The sequence below is a fragment of the Etheostoma cragini genome, chromosome 17 (genome assembly GCF_013103735.1).
Source record: "Etheostoma cragini isolate CJK2018 chromosome 17, CSU_Ecrag_1.0, whole genome shotgun sequence".
Lineage (NCBI taxonomy): Eukaryota > Metazoa > Chordata > Actinopteri > Perciformes > Percidae > Etheostoma > Etheostoma cragini.
The window spans coordinates 23,045,226-23,065,241 of record NC_048423.1 but is presented as its reverse complement, the minus strand read 5'-3'; the positions used below and the strand labels follow the sequence as shown (position 1 = coordinate 23,065,241).

Genomic DNA, 20,016 nt, shown 5'->3' with positions numbered 1-20,016 from the left:
TCCCCACTCACACAATGCATTCACTCTATTGGTTTGTCAACTCTTAACACTATAATCTGTTTTTCACTGGAAGAAGAAATGCACACTGTGTGTTATATTATTACGACTTCTGCTTTGAGTTGACTTGGCAAGAATCCAAAGGCTGCTACACACAGGAAAATCTTTGGCCTCACACCCAGTCAGTTGAATCAGCCCATTAATCATATTGGAGCATCTTGTCATCATATCAGGAAACATTTAAGATAAACTTGAAAAAGGTGTTGCCACTTCACACCGTAGCTCCGCCCAAAAATGCTGCAGTCATCGCTGCTCCGAGGCAACCGTACTGCATGCATTCCACATAAGGCCAACTGTTGCTGACTTACAGGCTTCTAAAGAAAGAGCTTGACGACCTAGGTTAGTTCATCTGGGTAGATAGTGTATAAGATATCTGTAAATGTAGTTGTCTTTTCTAACAGAACTGCAGTGCATTCCTGTGAGAATGCATTTACAGGTTTTGTGGGTGTAAAGACAAAGATATTGACATCCGGCAGTCAGCACTTACTCAGATATGGAAATAAAACGTGTGCTTTTACTCATTCAGCTTTTCTTTCATGTGTTGTTAATGTGTGTGGATATCTAAGACAACAATTTACAGGAAAGAGTGCAGAAGCATCTAATGGGCTTAGTGAAAGGGAGGGCTGTTTTTGACTTGCAAAAAATATTTAAAAAAAATAGGGATCACAAGTTGCTCTGTTCAATGAACAAGCTGTGGGTGGTTTCTCGGGACTTGGGTTTAGCCCTTGGTTAAATTTCATTGGAGCGTATGACAATAAATGGAGAAAAAGCAAGACTATTTGCTACTATTAGTAGCTAGTAGTAGTTGAAAGGCACATTATACATGTAATGACTAGGTTTTTTTTGCTTCTCATTTCCTTACTTTTCATGCCAGTAAGTCCAATCAAATCCTGATTCAGGACTCTCGCCCTGTCTCAGGATATCCCAGTCATGTCCACATAAGCAAAGCAGGGTCATTTGCCTGCTCCACATGTGTGTGGGTAAAACTGGAATCCGGCTTTGCGGCTGTCATATATACAGTGCTTTGCATTGCACCACACTGAATTGAATAATCCCACAGCCAATTTGCCTTGGAAACTTCTCTGGACCGTCACGGGCAAGTGATGGTGTCAAATCCTCACATCCAGTCTTGGGATTTGTAAATTGCAGAGATGGTCATCAGATAATCAACAGGGCCCTATTTTAACAATCCAGGCGTAAGGCGTGAAGCGCATGGCGCAGGTGCGTTTAGGGCGTGTCCAAATCCACTTTAGCTAGTTTGACGGTGGAAAAAAGGGTCCGTGCGCTGGGCGCATGGTCTAAAAGGGTTGTACTTAGTGTCTTCATTAAGTCATAGGTGTGTTTTGGGCGTAACATGCGATAAACCAATAAAACCTGTGGACGCTGGACGGGAAATTGACAACTGTGGCGGTCTTAAGCTAGCAAAGACACTTGGGTCGGGCTGGATACTGAGATGGTGGATACTTCTCCACTCCTTCCACTGTACAAAAGGAAGCCAAATATCCTGCCATCTTGCATCTGGGAAAGTCATTTGGAGCTAGAGTCTGTGCTGTAGTGATCATGCTGTAAAGCGGTTCGCATGATTTAATCATGCGGACAATCGAGACGTTACAGACCCTTGTTTTTAGCATCGAATTACTAATTGAATGGACTTTATTTATATAGTTTTGTTCTGGTCTTCACGACTACTCAAAGCACTTTTGCATAGTCAGTCTCACATACTGTGCTACCTACTGATCAGATTAACATTCACACACAGTCACACACAGATGGCATCTAGAGCAATTCGGGGTTCAATGTCTTGCCCACTTGACAGGAATCAAACCATTGACTTTTCATTTGGTACCAATTGGAGGGCCTCTCTACCAGCTGAGCCACAGCCGCCCCTGCAACCAACATTATCAGGAAAATGAACACTTGAACAAACTGATAAGAGCTACCTTAAATGACAGAAGCGCTCTTTGAAGAAGTTTTGATTTGCACTTTGATTTTTTAGTTTGGCCCATGTCAAATCCGCTAACATGGAGGGGGCGGAGTCTGTGAGTTACGGCGTAGCCAGCCTCCAGGAGTAGTTCTAGATGTTTTGTCTTCACTTGTGGGAAGCTTTCATGTCGTCCATCTATGTATAGTTTACAGTCTATGGTTGAAACCCCAGGGCCTGCCTGACATAGACACGTATTGGAATTTTGCTTTAAGGTTTTAGGCGTTTTCACAACTGTACTTTGTTTTAGGGCTAGGCGATAGGGAGATATCACAATATTCTTGACCAAATACCCCGATATCGAGCGTCCGCGCACACAGAGCCCATTGCTACGTTCTCACCTGCTCAAATGCATGGCACCAGAGGGGAAAACAAACTCTAGTTTGAATCACCCGCTAATGGCTGTCTGTGTGAAAACACCCTTAGAACAACAGATATTACTCCAAAAGGTTATCCCCAGATTGCAACCCAAAGCCTAATTTTCTCCATATTATGTTATGAAAAGAGTATTTGAGTGACTTCAGAGTTGGACAGTAAAGCAAAGCTTGCTTACAAACTCCTCTCATCCCTGTGACTATTTTCCACCTCTAAATAGGAACCATGAAATAAGAGTCAGGCTATCCTGATTAGTCCTCCTCAAAGGCCCTCTCTGTCTAGTAGATAGGGTAATGATGCAAAACAACACCGACGTGTCTCGCATCACCCGCCGAAAGTGTTTCGCTAAAGAGCGCTGGTGGTTTGTAGAGGTGCCGTCATGTTCTGCTCATTGTTGAAAAGACCCTAAATATTTTAAATGGGTGGCCAGGTAGGATCAGTGGTAAAGCGGGTGCACATGTACTGACGCAGAGGTCTAGGGTTCGAATCCAACCTGTGACTATTTCCTCTCTCTCACATAACTGTCCTGTCAAAAAGTAAAGGGCAAAAAGCCCCCCAAAAAATCTTTTAAAAACATCTATATATATATATATATATATATATATTTTATATTGGCCTAGTTAAAAAAAACTGTAATCAACCACAAAAAGCAAGCAGGCAAGAAACCGAAGTAAGTGGCATGTTTTGCTTGTTCCTGTCCTACACATGCACGCACACATACAACAAACAGTGTTATCTTGCTGAAAATATTAAAGTGCCCATATTATGAAAAATGGATTTGGGGATTTTGTGTCTGTGATGCTTCCACACACATACGAACCTGGAAAGAAAATCCATCCATGCTGTTTTGAGTGAATTTCCTCTGCCTTCAGTCTTCGGGTGAGCAAAATCTCCACGGCTTTCTACGTAAATAGCCGAGACAAGGTGGCTAACCGTAGCATGGTAGCTTGTTCTTAATGGGAACACACTGCTACAACACCAACTAGTTGACCATAATCTCCAGAAGAACTACTTCCTGTCCCTGTTGTGCAGGTATTCGACAAGTGGCCCTTGTCTAGAAGAAGTCTCCCAGCTAATCCTGCCTTGGACTGACCAAAGCTGGAGAAAGAGTTATCTAGCTGATGGGATCTTACCTCGCTACTGAGCATGTGCAACTCCCGACAAACATAGTAAAGAAGTGAGATGTCTCACTCTGTAGCTATAACTAGTGAGATATTCACTCTGGAGCTAAAGCCGAGACCCAAACACACAGGGTGAAAAGAGAGATGCAGCAATGTGTAGTACAACAAACATATGGTGTTTGTTGAAAATTAAAACCATGGAAACCTATTCTGGTACAACCTCAAAACACAGTTATGAACCTGAAAATGAGCAGAATATGGGCCTTGAACTAATTATCAATCAATGTTGATCCATAATGAATAGTGTTGGATGGATAACTATTCCTTATTGCATGGGGGGGTTCGTGTTTCAGTAATTGCTTACTGTTAAAGTGAAACTCCTTCGTCTTTCAGCTTTTCCAAACTTCTTTTAAGTATTTGTAGTTCGACTTCCACTTCAACTACAACTTCACAACATTTTCAGCAGCGAGCACACTTGTGAAACTTGTTTGAGGTTTGTTATGCCTCTTTTTCATAGACGTGTCACATGAAGTTGGGTCTTCTCTCGCGATTAAGATAAGAGAACAAAAGGCTGCTGTTGACTGAGTAAAGCATTGGGAATTTGGAAGACAATGACTTTCATTAGACTTTAGTACGGCCTGTGTGACAAATATGTAGTTTAGGCTCCTTGGAATTCAAATGTCAAAAATAAGGTCATGGTAAAATGCAAAGAGAAAAAGAGACACGCCTTCATATCAAACACATCAGCGTCTGACATCCTTGTAAGGATCAAAGAAAGAAAGTCAAAAAGAAAAGGTCCCATATGGCGAGCACTCTGTTCATCATGTCTGCACAGCAGTGGCAGCTGTCACTGTCTAAAGGGCTGTTTAGAAAGGCCACTACTGTTGTTGCCCATCACAAAATCATGTTTTATAGATGCAATATTTGGCATGTCAACATTTCAGCCCCTACTCAACCCTAATGTCAAGAGAATTTCTTGATAACAGTGGTACCTTTTGTAATTGGATACTGGTCGCAGGTTTGCTCTTTGTCAAAGTAAAGTAAGGTCTCTGGTTGATGCTGTTTGGTTTTGGGCTGATAGCATTGGTGACTCTGGTAATGAAATTACCACCTAGATATAGTGTCTGTTTGCCAACGTAGACCAGGATTTTCAGCCTGGAAAGATAAATAGAATGCAGTCGATTAACGCAAGCACGTGCATGTTGGTGTGTGTGCGCACACACACACACACACGTCCCACACGTCCCATTCGCGCCTGACATTAGTTGAAAGCTCCTTGAGACTGTGACCTTTTCCATCGCGAGTTGATAGGTCCACTAATCTTTCCAAGTTTGAGCCGCTCTAGGTCCCCGCTCTTGGGTCATCGGGCTAAGTGACAAGCCATGGGTTGATGGAAAATCCATAGTGTTATTGCCATACATTACTTTTATTTGATTGGGCCTGTAGTGAGCATAATGCAACAGCGAGCCAGGGTGGGGTGCCGGTGAAGTAGCAGGGCTCCGTTCGGGTTCAGGGACCATTTGTCGCTCTTCCCATCACAGAGTGACATTGATGTACAGTATGTTCCCTGCCTATATCCATAGTTCCGGCCCTGTGAGTGCTTGTGAGTGCCGTATATCACCCTGCGGTATTGATTTTTCCATTAGAGGTCAGCCACCCTAAACACCTCTGACAGGGTGCTCACAAACACCACGCAGGGTGGCAGGGTGCTCACAAACACCGCGCTCATATCTTTAAGGGGCCTGCGATCAACATGAGGTGATATATGCCCAATCAACAGATACATTTAGCAATTAAAAAAATTGAAATATGATTTGACAATTTTATTACTGAGCTACTTCAGACGTTCAAATTAAAAACAAACAAAGATCTTAAAGGGGAATCCTGCAGAGGATCTGTATAGGTATTGTCGCTTTGCATCGATCATACTGGGTCGTGGATCATTGACCTGATAAAAGTGAATCTTACCACTTTTTATAAACACTAACCACCAATTTGTATTAATTACAGAACATGCATGCAACTTCTTCTTTTTTTTCTCTAACAGACTGTATTTGCTGGTGTCTTTCCGACATTCTAATAAGCCTCCCCGACATATGCCTGCAGCTATGGAGTTGTTGGTATAGTGAGTGATGTGTCAGAGCAGGCGCTGACACATGAGCACCTATAACATACATACTGCGCTTCAGGCACATCCCTGACAGTAAACGAAGAGGGCGCCGCATTACGTCTGTGGAACAAGCACACTAAGTGCCTTCTGCCTACATTAGCAAGGCACTCTGTCTTGTGTAAATATAGTAGCATGTCAAAGAGTTGAGTTAGGAAGAATTGTAGAGAGGCCCAGGCGCCGCGCTCATTTAGTTTTTTTGCGCTTGACTGAATAATTCAACTCAAGGTTTGTTTATTATGAGCAAATGGGCGTACTGTAGTGTTGTTCCAGCTGTTTAGGGTGCACTTGCACGAAACTGCTTGTCTTTTTCCCTCCCTTTTTCACCTGTGTTTTCCTTTCTCTCTCTTCCCTTACAGACTGTACAGACACACAAGCCTCACTTCTTGGCAGTGCACTGCCAGGAGGTGGGCGGGAAGAATTATGAGGCATCTATGTCACACGTGGATAGTTTTGTCAAGTAAGTGTTGTGCTCATGATGTGGTAGTTTGCCTAATTGCCTAACGAGGCACTTTCTATGTTTGTCTGTTTTAGTTATTATTTTTATTATTTGTTGTCTGGAAATAGTGCGCATGTGCTTCTATAGAAATAGGAACCCAATTGGCCACACGATGGCGCTGTAATTAAGGCTTCAAAATGCCAACTTCTTAAAGGCCACGCCCCCTACACCGTAAGTCCGACTGACTTGAAATTTCTCACACAGGTGCAGCTTAATGTGCTCTACAAAAAAGCCTCAAGGATCATTAAGGTCCGCCTACAAAAAGGTTCTGCCATTTTGAATGTTTTGAAAAACCCATTTTTGAGATCTCCTCCTAAACCGTAGCTCCGATTGCCGGCACATTTTCAGTGAATCATCACTGGATCGAGCTCATTACAAGATGTGTAAAGCATGTCTGTATCTTAATTACTTTTCAAGTTATTGATCAGTGAACTTAAAGGGGCATGGCTCTGGACATAAATGAACATGTGGGAAATCGCTTAGAGCACCTTTAATATGGAAAATGACAGCGCTTCAGAAACATTAGAGGGTTGTTATTAGTCACTTTAAACTGAGTAGTGTCTGTGATATGGAAACAGCTCCTTGATGTGGAACATGCCGGAGTAGTCTGTTTTTAGACTGGCGGACTACTCCCCCCACTGGTCATATCACAGCTGTGCGTCAACACAGCAAAATAGGTCTTCTTTCAAAAGAAAAGGCCTTCTTGTACCAGGGTATTGTGAAAATGGGGTTTACTGGAAGAAATCCAAGGTGCTTTTGGATTTGAATGACATTTCCTGATCTATCTGTGTGTGTGTTCTGTCCATCAGAGAGCTGCTGTCCAGTGATGCCATGAGGGAGTACAACAGAGCCCGCGTCTACCTCGATGAGAACTACAAATCCCAGGAGCATTTCACAGTAAGTGCTGTTTTAATGCTCTGATGGTGCATTCACATTCCGTGGGGAAAATACATACAAATTCTCAGAATCCAAGCCAACAACATGTGTTGAATTGGGAATGAATCACAGGCTCAACAGTGCTCCTTCATTTTGATGTTTTCAAGTGTGCAACTCGGTTCTAGATTGGTTTCTTTCTTGGTTCAGTCTCTTTCAAAAACCAGGACTTTATTGCTATATCTGTATACACATTAAATACAGTTAGAAATACATGAGAAAAAAACATGAAAGTCCTAGAAGGTGGAAAACAGATCACATGAAGATGTATTTACCCTCATTCTAAGTATTGTGTTCATTAATACACTATTAAGTCTTGACAGACCCCCAATTCTTTGAATTCTTGACCATAACTTCTCAGCCAGTGACGTGTCATCACATGAGTCATTTTGCCATCACAGTTCTTAACTTGTGACGCTGTGGTGGAATTTTAGCTCGTGGTTGAAACTGCAGCTTCGCTCTAGATAGAAGATAAAACTGTTACCTACTACGTGGCCACATGTTTGGTGTGTAAAGGCCGTCAAAGAGCGTCGTTATCAGATGCAGCCAAAGTCCGTAGAAAACGATGAGCATGCTGTTTGGTTTTGCTTCCGATGAGGACAGCATAAACATGGACCTACAGACAGACTACAGACATGACACGAGAACAGCAAACCTTTTCAGAAGCTGCAGACCTGCAGCTGTGATCCAAAGACTAAGCTATGGATACTTCATGGGATCTACTCATTGCATTGTGCACATTGAGGTATTGCTTGGAGTAGATGTTTTGTCAGAACTCAGAACTAAAATCCCATCTTGATGTACCTATAACAATATTATAGTTAAATTTATGTTTTATATATTGCCTGCCACTTCTCCCACAGTATGTAGTGACAGCAGATGGCCACAAGATGACAGTAGATACTTGGAATTAATGTAGCAGTTAAACGTTTTGAAATGTTATGAGACTGCTTCTTTATTGGTTATCAGGATTTATTGGCCGATCATGGATTCCTTAGCATTAAATTTAGTTTCTTTACGGCTGAAATACACTACGGTGAATTCTTAAATAACTGGATACGCAGGCTAAACACACTTTGGCCTAAGTAATACAACAAAAAGTCAACGCGAATATTCAAACTGGTCCATTTTCTTTGCAAAAGCATCCGGTCCAAGACTGGGATAACATGTGCTCTGAAAGATGCATTTTATTATACTATCATCTTCATATATGTGTATACAAGTTTCCTGTTTAACTGACACATCATAATACTAACACAGAGCTGGTCAACTTGATATTGCTAAAGGCCACATTGAAAACTGAAAATCCCATTGAATAGATTATTGACGTGTTTTTATTTATTTTATCGGAGAAGTCAAATATCTTTGACTGTAGTATTGCTTGTCTCATGTGGTCTTCTCATTTACAGTTTGGGTGACATAAAGATCTAAAAAAGTCAGCAGGAAAGTAGCTATCGTAGGGTTTAGCAAAACAATGATTACATTTTTAAATTCAGCTACCTAGCCTGAATATCCAAACTCACCAATTCGGTGGGAATGCATCTCAAAGTCGGTAAATTCGGCTCTGAGTGTTGCGTGATTGCAGTTAGAAAAACTGTCTCCGATTTATTGTAAACCTAAATTGATACACAGGCTGGATCAAAATTTGTGAAGGGCCGTATTTGGCCCCTTGGCCTTGAGTCTGACACGTGTACTAACATCTTTGAATATAATTTAGCTATGTATGGGAGTAGAAAATCTTAAATCTTGGTCAATGACTCACTGATCCAAGCCTTCTTGTTCTACAGCTGAATAGTAGAATAGTAGTATGGTATAACGGCCCCTTGGTGGAGCCAGACCCTCAGACCTTACAGCCCAACGGGGGACTTCAGCTCGGTGTTCTGGAACCACCCGGGCCTTCACAAGGAAACATGGTTTTAAAAGTGCAGTTTTATGTCTGATGCTTAATTGACTACAGGTATATCATATGCTCATCTCTGCATTCCCTGGAGATTAGGGGGGGGGGGGGGGGGGGGGGGGGGGGGGGGACGACTATAGAATAACATATTGAGAAATGGACCGTGGTGCCAGTTTGTCTGCGATCACAGAGCTGTGTGTGTTTTGGTTCTCCTCCATGATTTTTGGCGCTATTGCCACGCTACGCTGCACCTCCACAAACGCTCATAAATCACAGCCACCACTGAGTCACATTTGCTCTTTTCGGGAAAAAAATTACAAACATTGGCCTTTAGAAAATATAATTATCTGCCGTTTCCTATAAGTGCCGCTAATATGCCGGCACTATGAGCTATTTATTCAATGGTGTTTGTCTATGGATTAACCTTTTTGTTGTGTTTTCATTTTCGTCAAACAGACATGACACTTTGTGCCTCTCTTTGTGAATCAGTCAGCGGAAAGGGAAAACATCTGATGCGCTTTCAATGATGTTGATATTGAAATCCTGGCAACAGTAAATAGGAATAGACTCTTCAGTCTTTCTCACACAGGGCCTGCCATTTAGCTTTGATGACGACACCCATATTTGTTTTCTCAATCTTCGATTCCCCCCCCGTGCCCCGGGGATAATTGTTTGTTGTCTGCCCCGCCTGTCAATTTTCAGATAATGTAAGTGGGAACACTTTCCCGGGCCCAGAGCTTCCACTTCGTATGTGTTGGGTTTTTGTACGCAGTTATGTGCGTGTAGTTTCTTTGGAAGTAGACAAGTGAATGTTTTGGCCGAGTGGGAGTGTAGTAATGTTGCGAGTGTGTGGTAAAGGCCAGAGATTGTTTACATGCCTGCCCAGTGTGAGGGTGTGTTTGAACTGCATCTCTGTGTCAGTAAAAGACAGGAATGTGATTGATAAATGAACGTGTGAAATTCTGTAACGAGAGAAAGACCAAATTTATTTCCCCAAAAATATATGAGCTGAAAAAATAACTCAAATAGACGATTGACACAAACTTTCTCAGCTTTATTAAAAGTGCCATAAGACTCACTGGTTCCAGCTCCTCAGATGTGACTTTCTGCTGGTCTATGATAGTAAATTAAATTTAGGGTTCGAAACATTAATCAGACATCTCAAGCAATATGTGAATTTGGACATTTCTGTCATTGTATGGACCAAAAGATTAATCATGAAAATATCCACCATACAACTAGCGAAGTCATTAGATAATAATCATTAGATAACTGTGCTTACATGTGAAGAAATGATAAAAAACATAAATATCTATTTTTATAAGTGGACTTTATTCTCTATGAATCTTTTTTAGATAGTGTTAAAATAGATTACAATTTAAAAAAAATCCGCTTTTTAGGTTTTGAAAGTTTGAAATTGTAGTCGAGCTGAAATGAAAATGCATATTTTGTCAGAAAAAGTGAACCTGAAATGAACCTTTTACATTATTTGTTGACCAAAAACTTAATTATTGGTAAAAAACAAAATCAGATTGATTCTGTAGGGCAGAGTCTGTAGGGAGGAGAGGAAAGCCGTAGGCTTGTCTCTTTACTGCATCCTAATTTCTCTAAATGAAACTGTAATAGTTGCCTCGATGTTAAAATGCTCCATGTAACACTTCGGTGCTAAACCTGAACAATGACGAGTCTGGGCGGGCTGGAGCGGCTCTCCCCTCCCCAGAGGAAGGCGGCAGTGCCGGGGAAGAGCTTGACTGACACGTCGCCCCTACGGCTGAGCCCGGGCCTGGTGTTTTACAGCCCTGTTAAGGTATACAGCAGGTAAAATGTCAATTAGGAAGGCCCGCCCTGATAACTCAACTCCCAATCCACTCGTTCTCGGGCCATTAATATTTATCGTGGGCCTGGCCCTGGAGCTGCAGCCCATGTCATCCGGAATGATGTTACAGCTTCCCGACACACACTCGTACTCTGGTGTCCGTCCGGCTTAACGGAAACGCCGGCCAAACCCGGCACGCACGAACTCCACATCTACCACTGTTACACGGTCTAATCAAGCTATCCACATACACAGACAGTGACACACAGCGGCACGCAGTGCCTTCTCAGCCCTCAGTTGTTCCAGGGCATTTTAATGGGAAATTAAAGGCATCCCTCATGTCTGTGGTCTGCAGGACAGGAATGAGAGCAGTGACAGAGGATAAATCAGGCTCTGTGGCTCGACAGGACACCGCTGTCTCCTTTTACCCTGTGGTTGTGTGTGTGTCTGTGTGTGTGTCTGTGTGTGTGTGTCTGTGTACCTACTTCACTTCCAGAGATAGTGTTACAGAATGCAAGCAATCCGTCTGAGCAATTTGTGTCACGGATCTAAAACACTTGTACTGAAAGTTCAAAGCAAGCTGTCTGCAGTCTTTGATGTCATCGTCATAGGGACAGTGTCTCATGATATAAAAACTGTAAATGATAAAAGACTTCAAATGAAAAGCCACAGTCTAGCGTAGGGCTGCACCATATGAGGGTAATATGCGATACCGTTGTTGAATATCGCGATAACGATGCTACTCACAATTAATAAACCAATATTAAAGTGTACTTCATTTTGTCTTTCTGCTGCTTTCAGTATTCTCCTCCAAGAACTTGCTTGTTGAATTCCAAACAAATGAAATGGACTCATTTCCAACATTCTTTTATTAAACAAATTGAACGTTGAATTGAATACAAAAGACACCACTTAAAAAGAATGCCATTTACATTTTAAGCTGCAGCTTTCTACTGATAGTTCCTTTCAACTTCCACTAACAAATCTCTGAGTGCCTTTCCCAATATGTTTCTCTCTTTTGCGATGTGCTTATTTCGCCAGTGGATATCACCGTGACGATAAAAAACAAAATGTTGTGCAGCCCCAGTCTAGCGTCAATCCCAAAATCCCAGGCTTTGTCTTTCCTGAGGTAAATAATCACATCAAATATCAGATAATTAGAGAAAAATGAAAATTGAGAAGGGCAGAAGAACCAAAAGCAGCAGAAAAACAAAATGAAATCCTATAAGATAAATAATAGAAACAGGCTTTATAAATATGGATGATGCACATATGACACATTTAAATGAGATAGCCAGGGAGATGAGTGTAAAAAAAAAGCTTTTTATCAGGATGAACTTTAGGCTTGTTGTGCTTGCATTCTTTCTTCTGCTATTTGAGTACAATTTATCTGAATGTTTTTTAATTGAAAGTATACAGAAGCCTATATAATGTTGGAACTGTGTGATTTGTATTCTTGTTACCAGTAGATTTTTGTCTTGTGTTCCCATGTGGGATGGGCCAAATGTTTGGCAAAACACAAAAATTAAACTAAAAACATAAAAACAATACTGATGAGAATCATGAGAATCCTCAACTGAATAGAAATATATATATATATATATATATTCCAAACATAAACTGATGATTTCAATAGGACCATGTTTGGATACAGCATATGTACCGGGACTAGAGGAAATATTGACCTTTGTCAACAGATAGGGCTGCACAATTATGGCAATTTTTCAAAATCGCAATGTAGACAATATCCCAATCTCAGGTGGTTGCAATATTTGTTAAAGGCAAAATGTGTGTCAAACCATTCTGAATATTGTATTGTGATCCTGCAGTGATGTCCCAGCCTACAAATCCTTTCCTATAGACCACAGAATAAATCAGATCCTCTCATAAATCCCGCTGTAATATTTTTCAGTGCAAATGAGAAAAATGATACAAGAATGATCATTCCCTACAATATCATGAATCATATCGCATTGCAATATCAGTCAAAATAATGGCAACTAGAAATTTCCCTCATATCGTGCAGCCCTTAAAGGCTCAAAGTATCGAGGTGGACTTGAACCCTTGTGTTGTCTTCCCGTTAAAACTGAAAATCAACACTTTTGTGAAGGCTTTTTATCAATTTTTACAACTTTTTCTTATGTTTTTTCCCCTTTTTTCAACACTTTTGTCGTTTTTTTTCAAAGTTTGTCATTTTTTTTGACGTTTTCAACACTACCTAACACTAACTCATTAACTTTATATAGTTATATAGTCAATTTTAGAATTTATGTTTAATAAACCTCACTTTTAGGTAATTATACCTAATGTTTACGTTAGAAAAGCAGAAATTAGGATTTATTTAGACTAGAATTAAAGGAATGTTTGTTGATGGATAATCACAGACTGGAATATGTCAACTTTTACTCAATACTATTTCAAAACCACTTCAATTTTTTTTCCAAATGCTATAAAATTGAATAAAACAATAAGAAAATATTGAAAGTAGAGATTTGTACTTGCCAAAGAGCGTTGTGTGGAATCAATCATGTTATTTTGGGTAGTCAAAAAGAACATTGATATAGGACAACAGGTCAATTTGACCCAAGGACAACCCGAGGGTTCAGTGGTTAGTCAGGTTCGGTAGTGAGGAAAGTCTCACATTGTAAACGTCAGGCTTTGGACAACCTGATCAGCAGCAGCAGCTAAATAGCTAGTCTTTGCTTTCCCTGCCCAAGCTGCTGTCTGATCTCTGGTCAGTAGAGCGGCCCTGTCAGTAGCTGCCAGCAGCCCTGCCTCACTCTGCTCCAGAGGTGAGTCCTTAATTCTCCTCCAGGCAGCGTGCTGTAATGCAATCATCAGTACCGCTCTGCTCGGCCAGGAATTTATGAACACTTAGTGTCCCTCTGTGCTGACAGGGCCTCGGCCTGAGTGTGTTTACGGTATTACCCAGAAATGCGTATCACTCGCATTTATCGCCTCTTTTTTTTTTTTTTTTTTTTAACTGCATCCTATATCACCCCCCTGTTCCATCTTTTTTTATGATGAAACAAAACCTGGTTGCATATAGAGATTATATACTTTCCTGAGAAAGTGGGGTCATAGAGGAGGGGTCTCTGTGTACAGTCTTTTGGTTTTACACACAGAGGTTAACTAGCAGAAGCAGCCCTCCCTCCTCCACCTCTCAGCTGCGTTTAAAAAGGCCGTAGCAGTTAAGCAGTTTAAAAATATTGCTAACTAAATCTATGAGAGCTCTTATTTCAATATGGTGAGAAGTACGGCACCGGCTGAGGCCACTTGAACGGAGTAGATGTCAGCACAGTAATATGGCCAGGCCATAACTCTCCATGGCCATCACTCATACTCTCAGGGCAGACATAAGTACACACACACACACACACACACCCGCGCACACACACGCACACAGACACAGACACTGACGCAAGCACACACGTTGAAACCCACACACTCAGGACATGGGGTTGAGCGACAATCAATGAATCTGCCATCAGACGTGAGTTATGAGGTAGAGAGAGTGGGCATTCCCTGTGTGAAAATATTTTGACTGAAAATGTAGATATAATTAATAGATTGTGTAAAGAGGTGGAGAAATTGATGTGTTTATTACAAGGAGTCAAATCTGGGGGAAGTGAGCCTTTTGCCCTCCTGGATGCTCGCTGCACTGAGCACGGCTGCTTTCACACACACACACACACACACACACACACACACACACACACACACACACACACACACACAAACCAAGCCTCTGCTCATACACAGCGCCCTGAAGAAGTGTTTATAAATGTGTTTGTGTGTGTGTGTATGTGGATGGGATCTAGGCGAGGGGTGGCGGTGGCGTTGGAGTTGTTGTTGTCCTGTGTTAGAGGGTGGGATTTTTTGGTGCTGTGTGTTGTGTGTGGATGGTGGGGTGGGGGGTCTCCAGCCACAGATAATGATGTGATTCCAGCATGAGGCGGGCCTGGTGTACCTCGCCACCGTCCATTATGATGTGCGGCCCCCCAGCCACCGAGGGGGCAGAGTGAAGGTGAGCCTGTCATATCGATCTTTTTAGTGCTAAAATATGAGCCACTTTACTCTGCTCCCCGGCGCAGTGATGTGAAAAATAATAACTCGGACCCAAATTAAAAATATTGATCGCTTAGGAGGTGTTGAGAGCAAATAAACACCCTCTGAAGGATTTTTATCCTCTCTCCCCCTCCTCCGTCCTGTCCCTCCCCGCCCAGTGAAAGGGCCGGGTCAGGGATGGTGGCTAGCTGAGCAGCAAGAATATCCCACCATGTTGTTGCTCAGCCGTCTCCATAATAACCACATACCAGGCTCTTGATGCTCTTTATCGTTCCCGGACACAGATCAACAAGCAACCATCTCTTTCAGATACTCCCTAACACTGATTGATCGGGTTTTGACTCCATAATCTCGGCTCCATTCTCCATCCCCCCCCCCCTCCCCCCCAACGGTCATAATTTTTTGCACATCCGAGCTTGACTTTTTTATCCCTTCCCGCTGTAACGGATGAGCTGACACCGGGCCATCAAACGGGTGGGAAAACAATTGCCACAAGGTTAATTTTATCGCCTGCTCCATGCATTTGTGAGCAGGCGGGAGGTGTCTTCTGCCCGGGTCCTGATAAATGGCCGCGCCGAGCAGGCAGGAATGAAAATGAGAGGGGAGAGGCCAGGCACGGGGAGCTGGAGTCCCGCCGCTCCCACCTGAAATTGAAATTTTTCTGACACGCTCAAAATTGGTATTCTGATATATAAGAGAGGTGATGTTCCATTTAGTTTGATGATGAGGGCCGTCATGTGTCCTAGTCAATTGCATTTTACGACACCCACTTTACCTCATACATCCCAAGAAGGTTAACACGCACACATCCCAAACGGAGTCTGTAGGAAAATAAACTACTTAGTGTATCTAAATGCTGGCGTAATACTTGGCTGTCCTGGTAGCAGCACTATTGATTGTCTACAAGGACGTTTGTTCTGTTTTGGGGCCAAGGCGGGATGAATAGATATTTGATGGAGCGTGGAGAACGGGGCTGGACCAGTGCTGTGTCAGTGGGGATGAGAGCCAGGCGTCGGGGTGAATCACATGCTGCCTGTTGACATCAGTGAGAGGCAAGCGGGGCCGGAGCTGGCGATTTCTCCCGTTCCCCACTTGAGCCGGGCCCTGCTGCTGAAAGCTCACTCCCCTCTGCTGGCTTCAGGCCCTCACTCTCTCTGTATGTGTGTGCATGAATGCCTTTGTAGAATTACTGATACAAGGCTATCTCCGGCCAGCACTTTGCCCATACGTATCGATTCATCCTGGCTATAGCTGCTTCATTTGCATGGCCCGGCTGACCCAGGCAGTCAGTGGCCATTATAGTCCCATTAGCTAATCTCTCAGCTTTGATTTCCATAATCCTCTGTCTGTTTAGAGTCCTCACAGCTCTCACAGTCCCACTCTCCAAGGAGAAAAAAAGACCCCCAGTCTCCCCACCCCAGTCCCTTTACTCTCCAAAACTCTGCCCAGCAATATGAAACACACGCACACACACACACATGCAATGATGCCCTCTCACGCCATATTACTGTGTATGCATTATTGCCAGTGGTGTTAGTATTCAGTCCTTTTACTTAAGTAAATGTAGCCATTTCATTTTTTACAAAGTGCACCGAAAGAAACAGTACTCATAATGCGGAATAGCTATATATTGTGTATTTGGATTATTAATAATGATGCATTTAAAATACATGTAAGCATTTGAGGTTTAATGCTGTTCAAAGTGGAGTTATTTTGAACCACTTTACATACTGTTGGGTGCTTAAATCTGGGACATTGTGTCATACATTATAAAATGATTATATGTTTTGAGTGGAAAATCTGAATACAGCTGGTTGGAGTCAAATGTAACTACGTTGGGACTAGTGCTCATAACGGGATTGTAAGTATCAGAGAGGATTGTTAAAGGCTTCTGTAGTCCGCATTTTAACACATAACTGCCATTTTGTATTTCACTCCCCACACTGCATGAAAGACAAAGAGGAAATTTTGTACAGAAAAAGATTTTTGTACGGATTGAAAACAATGGATTTGAAGAAGTGGTTTTGGATCGATGACGGCCGGGTCACAAGCTTTCTCATTTGACGGCTAAGCAGTACATTCAAATTTGCTTTTGAAAACATTTGAGATGAGAAACAGAAAAAACAGTAAAAGAATCTTGATTCATATTTAACTCCTCGGCTCTGATTGTTTTTTTTTTTCTGGGTTTGGGGAAATCTTTTAACTGTCCTGTTATCCTTGGGTCAAATTGACCCGTTTTCAGTTAATTTGTTGTTTTTTTGTCACAAAAAAATGGGCCGTCACAATAAACGCTAAAAACATCAACATTAAAAATATCCAAAAACTGAAAAAAAACACCAAAACATAAAAGAAGCAGCCATAATATGGAAAAAGTGAGAAAAATGTGGGAAAAAAACGACAATCTTGTTAAAAGAAAAAGTGAGCAAAACGTTTTTTTCTTCATTGTTGATGGGAAGACAACACAAGGGTTAATTGCCATTAGGGGTATCGGGAGGAGGCAGGGGAAGTGTATTCTTCACAGATTACCTGTCTCGCTGACAGTTTCTATCAAATATTACATAAAAGAGATTACATCTGAACCCAGGTGTCTCTTTAAAATGTCCCCTCAATTTTAAAATGTGCGTCAAGGCAAAACACAAGGAACATGATCATACGTCAGCTTTGACAAATACAGACCATCTACATTTTCAAACTTTTTTTTTTAACAGATGAATTCCAAAGATTTGTTAAGCATGAACTCTTATTTCATTGACATCTAAAGAACTGTCCTTTACAGCCCGAGCATAGTGATGACCGAGGTCATGTTTATTCCTACTAGATAAATAGACTTCTTCATTAATAGCAGTATTAAGTCTTTAAAAGTCGCGAGAGCTAAATATGTAAGCGAGTGTGTGTGGACAACATTTAAACAGGCAGCAGTGATCTGTTTAACTCAGCTGAAGTGTTTTTTTTCTCTCTCTCTTATTCATGCATGTGTGTTTAACCTGCTGGGCCCAAAACTAATCACTAATGCTATCACTAATGCATGCCAATAGGACACAGCGTTGTGGCTCAGCTACCTACAGCGAACACATCCACCTCCCACATCTCCGTCCCGGGGGCCCCCGCGTTGTCCTCTCCTGGAAGACACATCCAGTGTGCCAGGCCAAATTGACCTTAATCACCCTCAGTAGAGTTCTCCTGGAGCGGTTGCTTACATTGATCAAAGAGGACCTACCACCTAGCGCCAACTCTCCACCGTTGACACCTCCCCCCCCCCTCTCCAAATGAGCTGTTAATTAATAAGGGCTGGCTCTGCAAACACAGACAGCATGATGGATCGGACAGCTTGGACACAAACACAATACAATGGCAAGCTTTTCTCCGGCCCCTGGGTGTCCTTTGCCCTGCATGATCAGGCATGCATAGGAGCATCCACCCTGCTAATTAAATACCCACAGGTTGCCCTTGTTTTTCAGCAGGGATGCCTTCTATCTGTCCACTATTGGCATGTATTTAATAATTCATGGAGGCTGGGGGCTGAGGGCTGAAGACGGTGCTTAGGGTTTGTGCTGCACTGTGGCACACTGTTATAAAGTTCAGTCTGATTTCAGAGCTTTTATAGCTCACCACATATTGCATAATATAGTAATATCGGTACGAGATTAGCACGATTAGTTATCTCATGATACGATATTATCGCAATTTTAAACATATTTTGATATTCTGCGATATGTTGCAATGTATTACCTTTTTTCCAACTTCAAATTATGTCCCCAAACAAAAAGACTAAAAAGACATATTTGAAAACCTGTGCAATTTATAGAATAAAAGATCAATGCTTGACATCAGTTTATGGCAATGCTATGCTGTATCGTTTTTTCCGACCCTAATGTTCATGTAGGACAAAGATATTCGTAATAATTAGAATTAAGACCATTATTGTTCTTGTTCTGAACAGGCAAACACACCACTGTGGGTGATCTGTTGTAGAGCTGCCAAATAACTACACCTTGAGGCGATTTGCTCTAATTGTCGCTGAGGTGGCTCAACATGGGTGACAACAGAGCTGTCTGAGCTGAGCAGTGACGGACGCATCCATGACTGATCTGCACCGCTGTGCTAATGACTTCCTCTTGTTTTGTCACCACGTGCCCTGTTAGCTGCTAATTGTGAGATACGGGCCTATTCCACAGAGGGAAGTTCTTGTTACTGCTCCACTGGACTTGAGTCCAGCCTTCTGAAATGGACTGCTCGCCACCAGTGACAGTTTATATAACCCTGGTTGAACGTCGAGGACAACCAAAGAAACAGAAAGTGGAAACTGCAGGTCTGATTCTTAATGATGTTAGGGCCCCGTCTCAGCGAAGCAACAGCTGGAGTAGGAAGTGTAGTTGTCTGGCCCTGCATTGTCCCCCCCAATTGGTGTGATTGGGTGTAATTGGTGAATCTGGCCTAAGAGGAGTGGAGGATCGCCGGCCAGCGGTTGTGAGCCTGTCATAATAACAACCAACAATGTGATCATTTCATTTCCTTTTCACTTACACTTCACCTCACTTCACATGAGCCAGGACACACACACACACACACACACACACACACACACACACGCACGCGCACACACACGTGTACAAGGTTAACGTTGGTCCCCATTTATTTCACTATAACAATGACTCTAAATAGCCTTTCAAAAGCGGAGTGAGGAGGGAGACAAAATAATTGAATCACACAATTACTGCTTGGCTTCATTCTATAGTTAAGTGCATTTTTATTGTGTAACGTTTTTTCTTTTTTCTTTTCTTTTTTTCGCCCATGCACCCACTCCCACCTCCCCCACCTCCCTCTATTTTTCCTGCCTCCCTCTGCAAGCGTTCTCTCCCTGCCACTTCTCATCTAATATGGCCATAATTGGGTTTGGTTGTACAAATCAGATTTAAGCAATTGGGTTATCCTCCTCTAAAATTGGAGAGGTCTCTGGGCTGGCATGGGTGGAGAGTTAATCTGCTTTTGTTAAGCCCTCCTTTTGGTGGCTGCGGCGGCTACATCGGGCTGTGCCAGTTAAAGCGTTTTACCTGTCACGGCGGACATGGCTCGTAATTTACCCCCCCCCTTTCAAAGAAAAA

At 42.3% G+C, this 20,016-nt stretch overlaps 1 protein-coding gene and 1 long non-coding RNA gene across 3 annotated transcripts in view; one reads left to right on the top strand and one right to left on the bottom strand.

Annotated features, from left to right (window-relative positions):
* Positions 1-1,382, bottom strand: part of LOC117960397 — an 18,001-nt gene extending 16,619 nt beyond the window's left edge. Inside the window, exons 1-2 of the long non-coding RNA XR_004660139.1 lie at positions 1,371-1,382; positions 960-966 (exon numbers count right to left, since the gene is read on the bottom strand). This is a non-coding gene — a long non-coding RNA (uncharacterized LOC117960397). The remainder of the gene's footprint in view (positions 1-959; positions 967-1,370) is intronic.
* The window catches only part of LOC117960395 (inositol polyphosphate-5-phosphatase A), a 151,008-nt gene that overhangs the window by 49,909 nt on the left and 81,083 nt on the right, over positions 1-20,016 (top strand). For both annotated transcript variants that reach the window (XM_034898273.1, XM_034898274.1), the window contains exons 3-4: positions 6,061-6,161; positions 7,010-7,097. In XM_034898273.1, coding sequence (XP_034754164.1) covers positions 6,061-6,161; positions 7,010-7,097 — 189 coding nt within the window. The remainder of the gene's footprint in view (positions 1-6,060; positions 6,162-7,009; positions 7,098-20,016) is intronic.